Source organism: Entelurus aequoreus, linkage group LG07 (assembly GCF_033978785.1).
Source record: "Entelurus aequoreus isolate RoL-2023_Sb linkage group LG07, RoL_Eaeq_v1.1, whole genome shotgun sequence".
NCBI lineage: Eukaryota > Metazoa > Chordata > Actinopteri > Syngnathiformes > Syngnathidae > Entelurus > Entelurus aequoreus.
Window position 1 is genome coordinate 48,942,062 of NC_084737.1, and position 9,116 is coordinate 48,951,177.

Below are 9,116 nucleotides of genomic sequence, written 5' to 3' on the forward strand. Positions count from 1 at the left end.
TGGCCTTGTGGTTAGTGTCCGCCCAGAGATCAGTAGGTCGTGAGTTCAAACCCCAGCCGAGTCATACCAAAGACTATAAAAATGGAACCCATTAACTCCCTGCTTGGCACTTAGCATCAAGGGTTGGAATTGGGGGTTAAATCACCAAAATGATTCCCGGGCGTGGCCACCGCTGCTGCTCACTGCTCCCCTTACCTCTCAGGGGGTGAACAAGGGGATGGGTCAAATGCAGAGGTTAATTTCACCACACTTAGTGTGTGTGTGACAATCAGAAGATTTGGAATGGGATATTTTGTCCAAAAGCCGTGCATACCGCCTGTGTCCTTCTTGGCCTGATGCTGCTTCAAAATTTGAGGTGTAAACCAGGGCTTATTGTGGGCTACACGTCTGCTTCAACACTGTGACATATCTGCACCAATCTTTGTTTAAATACAAGCATATTCTTCCTCCCTTCGTCTTCTCTGAGAGCTCTTTTACGTGATCTGCTTTGAAGAGCTGAAAGTCCAGTGTAGTGAGCTTAGGGCTGGGACAATAAAACGATAACGACACATAATGTTAATAAAAAAATTAGTTCCATAAAACTATATATATATATATATATAAAAAACTATCTATTAAGACTGTCAAACGATTAAAATAGTTAATCGCGATTAATCGTATTTTGTTCATAGTTAACTCAAAATTAATTGCGATAACCGCAGATATACAGAACTTTTCATCATTAATAAGTGTACCCCAGACAGATCATTTTCAAAGCGATTAATTTGCTTTAATTAAATGTGTTTTAAACGTTATGCTTTTTTAAACAGCTCAACACAAAAAGGACAAACATGATTTAATTACCATAATTTAAAAAATTGCCTGCTGTGTGTTGGTGTTTTGCCAGATTTTGAGTTTTTAGGAAATACAGAATGTGTATACCTGCTTTAGGAGCACTTGCATTCAGAGGAGGAGCTACATTTCCATGTTTAAATAACAGTTTCACACATAAATAACACAAAATGAGAATTTTTATGATCATGCTTTTATTTTCGGAGATGTTTGGTAATATTAATTTGTAATATCCCGTGACTTTTGAAGTCACGGGGGGCTGAAGCCTATTTCAGCTGTAATCTGTGATATTTCTACCTGAGTAAATGCTTCTGATATTCTGTACATTACATGTTGTACAAGCTAATGGTGTTCATATTTATGCATGGCATCTCTGACAAATAGGGATGGGTACCTTTCACATTTAAAACGATACGGTACTCCTGGTAACTGGGAATCGATACCGATACTCAATGGTACCAATTTTTGGTACTTTTTTGTGTGTTCATGTGGTATAAAATGTGTATTTTGGTAATAATGAAATCTTAAAATGTTTAAATGTAACATATTTAGTTCTCTTTATCGATCGATCATTAAATATATCAAAACAATATCCAATTATTTGTACAGTAACATGTCTGCAATTGTTTTGCAAATTTCTTCAACATAAAAACACTAAACTGCAACAATGCAGTGGTATTTTCTTAGTATTGCATATATATTGCATATACAGTATATATATATATATACACGTATATATATATATATATATATATATATATATATATATATATATATATATATATATATATATATATATATATATATATATATATATATATATATATATATATATATATATATATTCTTACATATTACTTATTGTTAGGCCTTATTTTAAAGAGGTTAATGTTAAGTGTTGATTTTAGAATTGTGTTTACATTGATTGAGTGTTTTCCATGGTTGTTTTGACATTTCCTTTCCTTCCTGCCTTGATAGCTGAGGGGATTATAATCAGAGGAATGTTACATTTGAAATAAAATGTTAGATTTAATATACTTTTCTCCTGGTCCATATTTTCCCGAAGGTCATAAAAAATATCAATTATTATCGAAATCAACCAATATAAAAAACTTATATCGTGATACAGTTTTCAGCCATATCTCCCAGCGCTATGTGAGCTACCTGGGCTGTGTTCGCTGAGCCAGAGCCAGGTTTCAGTAAAACACAGGGCGGCGGATCTTCAAAACTCTGTTTCTGGTGTTCAAGAGCAGCAGTTCATCCATCTTTTTAGCCAGGAAGCGGACATTCACTATGTGAATGTATGAAAGCGCAATGTGTAATTTTTGCTACCTTAGTTTGACGAGCGTGCCTGCTCGTTTTTCCCGTTGTGCCGTCTCTGGCAAAGTCCTTAGAAACTTACTGCTCCTCCGGCAAGAATCTCTTTCTGGTTCAATGAGAACCGGTGAAAAAGGTTCGGCAGAGGACTGTCCAATGTTTAACAGTTCTTCTCTGGTAAAAGAGGAGAGAAAACTGAAAAAATTAAGAAAAACCCAACAACCACCAAAGAGTGCCGTACCATGGCGACCATCGCGCCATCATAATCATAACCAAATATTGGAGTGACACACAAGAGCAGTCTTTTGTCTCCTCGGCCATCTTACTTTTTATGCTTTACAATCTATATTCCTCATTCTTTCTACATATCTAAAAGCACACATGCCTGCAGGGGATCTGTTTCTCTTCATATTTCCACACACATTATCTGCTGGCCCTAATGAGACACACAATAAGCAGCAATACACAGGACACTCTCCCATTGCGTCCGAGCCAGTGCACATCTGATAATGCTCAACAATCAGTGGGCCAGGTGAGAAGCATGCAATGCTTGCCAATAAGGAAAATCATAGTGTTCGTTTTAAACAACACGAATTTCCAGCAACAGGGTCTTCACACTCTTTTTAGCTCTGTTAACACTGTGGCCTTCATTTGCATTTCATAAGGAGGTCGTCGCTCTGTGAGGAGGGTTATCTCCTCTTTGGAGGCGGCAAAAGATGAGAAGGGGGAACAGTTTTTATCCCGTCAAAAAGATAACGACTCAGTCGTATCAGCAGCTGATGAAATCCATGCTATAGGCCTAACTGTGTGGCTGTGAACGTGAACGTTCAGTCAACTGTATGGTCGTGTGCACACACAGTAACCACAGTGTATGTAAAAGAGCCTGAACTAATGGCCTTTACCTCAGTTAGTGTGTGTGTGTGTGTGCGTGTGTGTGTGCACACAGTAAGAGTAAGAAACCTGTCAGTTTCAGTAAGAATTTCATGGACTGACTTTATTGTTTGCTGCTGTATGACCGCACTTAATGACAAAAGTGCCATTTTTCTATTCAGGACATAAGATTTATTCTGTAGTTCATGTGTCAAAATGAGTAAGCTACTTGTACAACCTTGTGGATTTGTACATGCCAACAATGTACTTTTTTGAGGGTGTACAATAGGATTAAAACTGGGAATTGTTTCAACGCAGATATGAAGGTACATGCAAAAACCCCAAAAGTGTATGCCAAAAAAATATGGCGAATCTGACAGCAAGCCACACATCAAACATGTTGGACATACAAACACTACCTTTAATCCGAAACAGGTTTTGGCAACATCATTACGTTTTGAAATAACATAAACATTACTAATAATTAATTATACAAATTACAGCACAGTACATTTTGCATTAAAAATTACATTCCCATGAGGACTGGATTTGCTCACATCAGTGTGAGTGTGTGAGCAGTAAAATGTCCTTTTAAAAAGCAAATTGATTGCAGAACAAGCTTTTAAATGTGTGCCTTCCCATGTAAACCCGCATTATGTAAGTCCCTAAAAACACTTCCAGCTGGAAAGACAACTATATACTGTAGCTGCTTAACAGGGACATACTATGATGTTCCTCTTTTCTAACTTGTAAATGTTGTTATGATACCCGTGTTTAACAATATCAAAGCATCAAATCATAAGGTTCATGCATTTGGTCGTGAGCTTGCACGCTTATTTGGATGCCTATGAACGCTGTGTTTTAGAGTCTTTTTTTTAACTGTGGGCCTTGTGTGACATCACAGATTGACGGACATACATATGTGGCCATTTTTGTACAGTGTCTGTGCCTCTTCCACCTCTGCTGAGCCGACTCAACTGAGAATGCTATATATGAAGTTTGTGGTGTCCTTCCTTCTCGTCTAATGCCCTCCTGCCTGCTCTGATGTCTATAAAATCAATACTTTCGTGTTCATTTGTCCACAACATTTCACACGAGACGGTTTGGTCAAGAAGGGCCACTACGAAATTAGATTAACCGCTAAACTCTGACAGAAAAAGAGAGTGAGGAAAAACAAGAAAAGGTAGGATAAAGTATTATTTTTATCTAATCATGGGATGTGCATAATTTCCCCAACGTGTGACATGCAGTGACATAAAAGCTGCTAATAGCAGCTTTTTTATGATGCTCTGTATTGATCGGAGAGAGGGCAGGTATACCTAATGTTGTGACTGGTCATTCCATGTACTGTTTAAGAAGTTTATTTACCACCGTGTCTTTGATATTCTTCTTTAAGTTATATACACTCCTGGTCAAACGTTATAGAACAGAAAATGTATACCAATGAGTAAGTACATCCAACATAGTACATGAGTGTGCCCAAACACACACTGATAATATAACCATTGTTTCAACACTTGGATGAGGATAATTTGCAGTAAATGAAGCCCAGGCACATCATTATTTTATGAGTAAATTAATAAATTTACAATTATATCAGTTGAATCACTCAAAATTATATTAATTTTATCTATATAATGTATCTGTAGCTTTAATTCTTAAATGTTAAATGCCATATTGTTGTCAAACTTTTTAATTAAAGCTGAAACTCAACACTTCAACCACATTCTGATTTTTTAATTGATGGATTTTTTTTTAAAATCCATTGTGGTTTTGAAACGTGTACAGTGTACTGTAATAGCAAAATTATTTTTACAAATAAATGCCACTCCAATACTGCTTTACTGTAGCTATAGTTTACAACATTAATAGTGATTAGCAACACTAAAAAAATATCAGGATTTCACAGCAAATAATAGTATTTTTTCCACAGTAAAAACTATAATCAAAATTGACTGTTACATTACAACACATGACTGTAAAAATCAGGATATCCTTATAATTTACAGCAATTAACTGTTAAGTCACAGTAAAATACTGTAATCATAGTCTTCTGCAATAATACAACAAATTACTGTAATTTCAAACTGATTTGTCTCTTATGGCGTTCCGTCGACTTTGTTGTACACTCTTGTACAGTAAGTGGCAGAATGCTGTTAAAACGAGAGAATAACGAACTATGAAATTACAATTTTGAAGTTACAGCATTTATTTCTAACGTTATTGTAATTATACATGAAATCACAGCACTGCAGTTACAGTAAATTGATGTAAACATCCATCCATCCATCCATCCATCCATTTTCTACCGCTTGTCCCTTTTGGGGTCGCGGGGGGTGCTGGAGCCAATCTCAGCTGCATTCGGGCGGTAGGCGGGGTACACCCTGGACAAGTCACATATAGACAGACAACACTCACATTCACACACTAGGGCCAATTTAGTGTTGCCAATCATGTCTTTGGAGGTGGGAGGAAGCCGGAGTACCTGGAGGGAACCCACGCAGTCACGGGGAGAACATGCAAACTCCACACAGAAGGACCTTCGTATTGTGAGGCACATGCACTAACCCCTGTACTACCGTGCGGCTCTTATAGATATTTCACAGTAAATTACTTTTAATTTTCTATGAAAGTAATGCAATTATTTGCCACCAATTTGCTGTGAATTTACTATGAAAATGTTTACAGTGAAATGATGCAAAAGTCAGGGTTACATTTATAGTATACCACTTAAATGTTTGGACATGCTTAGGGCTACAAATGAGGTAGTCTAAAACTTTTGATCGATAGTGTTTTTAACAGTGTACGATTTCAAAAGATACATTATAATGTTTTTGAAAAGGGGGTGTTTCATTTGCAACTAAAGGAGCGCCTCATCACACCAACTGTTTGCAAACAGACTTCAAAATGGGGTTATAAATGTGACCGTGGAGCAAAATGTACACACAACTAACACAAAAGCATATCCAATACATCTAGACCAGGGTTTTTCAACCACTGTGCTGCGGCACACTAGTGTGCTGTGAGATACAGTCTGGTGTGCCGTGGGAGATTATGTAATTTAACCTAATTGGGTTAAAAACTTTTTTTGCACACCAGTAATTATAATCCGCAAATAATGTGCGGTAGTTCAGTGTCGGTGCTGTCTCGGCAGAGTAACCGTGTAATACTCTACCATATCAGTAGGTAGCAGCAGATAGCTAATTGCTTTGTAGATGTCGGGAACATGGTTTGTCGTGATCACAATATGCAGACGACAGCAGGAGGCACCGTGCAGGTAAAAAGGTATCTAACGCTTAAACCAAAAATAAACAAAAGGCGAGTGCCGCTAAGAAAAGGCATTGAAGCTTAGGGATGGCTATGCAGAACGAAACTAAAACTGAACTTGCTGCAAAGTAAACAAAAACAGAATGCTGGAAGACAGCAAAGACTTATAGCGCGTGGAGCAGACGGAATCCACAAAGTACATCCGTACATGACAATCAACAATGTCCCCACAAAGAAGGATAGCATCCGCACAACTTAAATAGTCTTGATTGCGAAAATAAAGCAGGTGCGGGGAATACTGTTCAAGGAAGACATGAAACTGCTACAGGAAAAGACCAACAAAACAGGAAAAGCCACCAAAATAGGAGCGCAAGACAAGAACTAAAACACGACACACAGGAAAACACCAAAAAACTCAAGATAAGTCACGGCGTGATGTGACAGGTCGTGACAGTACACCTACTTAGAGACAAGAGCTATAGCGATGCATGCTTGGTTATGGGTTAAAGTCATATCCAAGAATTGCGAGAACGACTTTTTAATTGTCAATATCGGCTGCTGAGTTTAATTTTTCAATGATTTCTGCTGGTTGTGTGAAAAAATGAATGAAAAAAATGTGCCTTGGCTCAGAAAAGGTTGAAAAACACTGATCTAGACCAGTGGTCCCAAACACCGGGCCGCACAAGAATTAAAAAATAATAATAATAATAATATTTTTATTTTTTTATTTTTATGAGATCAACATAAAAAACACAATATATACATTCTATATCAATATAGATCAATACAGCCTGCAGGGATACAGTCCGTAAGCACACATGATTGTATTTATTTATGTAAAAAAAAATAAAAAAATAAAAAAATGAAAAAATTTAAATGCACCCCCCCCCCCCCCCCCCCCCCCCACACACACACACACACACACACACACACACACACACATACTTTCACCATACACCTGAATAATCCAACAACCTCCAATACAAGTTGGCTTGGAGATAATAATTGTATAATATTCAAGATAGAAGAACGCTTGTAGTTTAGCAGAACTGAGGCGTGCCTCTTTGAAAAAGGTAACTGCAATCTCAATGATAAACATGCAAGTAAATTCAATATTGTGGATGTATCATTTAAAAGTAAACATTCATATTTGTATTTCTCAATACAATTATGATTGTAGGCTAGTGTATAGATGAAGTCAACTAACCTTCTGCAGCAGCTGGGAGCCAGAGTACTTAGCAGAGATGGACTTCATTTCCCCACCAAATGCAGAAGCCCACAGCTTCACTCTGTGTATATATATAACCATAAATAGTATAAATATCACATGCACATCAATAAGTAAACTTTGGTATGCAAGAAAAGAACATGTACTTACACAGATGGAGGGATGCTTTGATGGGAGCCTCCAACTTCACTTATCCCGCAGTTCAGAGTTGAACAAAGTAAAACGAAGATGCAGACATTCCACGCACGGAACCCACTGTCACGTTCCACGGTCATTTTTTTGGGGTCGTCCGAGCTGTGCCGAGTTGGCTTTACTGCAACCACCGCGAGTGCTGTATCCTCTTCAGAGAATTGAAAACAAATAGAAAAATCACCCTATCTGGTGGCCTGGAGACAGACGCATGGTCGACACGCTGCGTGACTTCCTCAAAGTGCAGCAGCGCCTTTTCGCTCACAAGAGTCTGCTGGGAGGAAAGTCTAGCTGGACTTCATTGCCAGTAACGAATCACTACACCGCCGTTGTATAAACTAGTATTCTTCTCCTTGTTCTTATTCTTCTTATTATTATTATTACAGAGCTCTCACCCACGGTGGTGTTATTGTGGTGCGTTCAGGTGCAATCACCAAAACGATGCACAGCGCGCGATGACGCCTCCTCTTTCTCGTCCTTTTGAGATATGACCAGCCTCTCTCTCACTCACTCACTCACTCACTCAGTCACACACACACACACACACACACACACACACTCATCACTTTCTCTCCTCAGCCCAGCATCTGAGGATTGGCTGCCAAGGATGCTGCCGTTGTTGAATTACTTCTGACATATTCTATCTCTATCTCTCTCTCTCTCTCTCTCTCTCTCTCTCTCTCTCTCTCTCTCTCTCTCTCTCTCTCTCTCTCTCTCTCTCTCTCTCTCTCTCTCTCTCTCTCTCTCTCTCTCTCTCTCTCTCTCTCTCTCTCTCTCTCTCTCTTGCTTTATTATAGGGCTTTATTATAGGGCTTTAATAGCTGTCCTTTGGCTTTCATGTCACATCAAGTCATGTACTATATGGTCAGTTCACTGAAGCAGATTACTACTAGAGTGCTGATGAAAAAAAAAAGGAGTGTAGTGAAGTGTGCGTAAAAAAGTAGTGGGAAAGTGGAGTGGATGTTTTGGGTCTTGGTGGAGGACAATGACAAGACATTTATGTTGCATTAGAGTGCACTTTGCAACAGCGACGTGGCACTGGCAACGTGTGAGCATATGGCTGGCGAAAGATGAGAGGCCTGCAGGCGACACATCCCATGTGACGGATTACATTTCTCTCGGAGCTGCAAAGATTTTGGCATGGCTCTGAGAAGGGTTTAATGCTGAATCACTTACTGCAGATGTTTTATGAGATTGGAAACAATACTGTACATAAGGCACGTGGCATTGAAGGGTCAAGCATCAAAACTCATCCTGAACAGATGAAGACTGCGGTCCAAAATGATGCCTGACAGTGCAGTACTTTTATTATTGTACAAACCCCAAAACCAGGGAATTTGGCACGTTGTGTAAATCGTAAATAAAAACAATATACAATGATTTGCAAATCCTTTTCAATCTATATTCAATTGAA

The 9,116-nt window shown here is 38.4% G+C and overlaps 1 protein-coding gene across 7 annotated transcripts in view; it reads right to left on the reverse strand.

Annotated features, from left to right (window-relative positions):
- cacna2d3a (calcium channel, voltage-dependent, alpha 2/delta subunit 3a) overlaps positions 1 to 8,268 on the reverse strand; it is a 343,144-nt gene extending 334,876 nt beyond the window's left edge. For all 7 annotated transcript variants that reach the window (XR_009826794.1, XM_062053832.1, XM_062053836.1 and 4 more), the window contains exons 1-2: positions 7,664 to 8,268; positions 7,493 to 7,574 (exon numbers count right to left, since the gene is read on the reverse strand). Coding sequence is in view for 6 of the 7 variants with exons in the window: in XM_062053832.1 (XP_061909816.1) it covers positions 7,493 to 7,574; positions 7,664 to 7,788 (207 nt within the window). In the remaining variant the exon portion in view is untranslated. The remainder of the gene's footprint in view (positions 1 to 7,492; positions 7,575 to 7,663) is intronic.
- Positions 8,269 to 9,116: the final 848 nt, after the last annotated feature.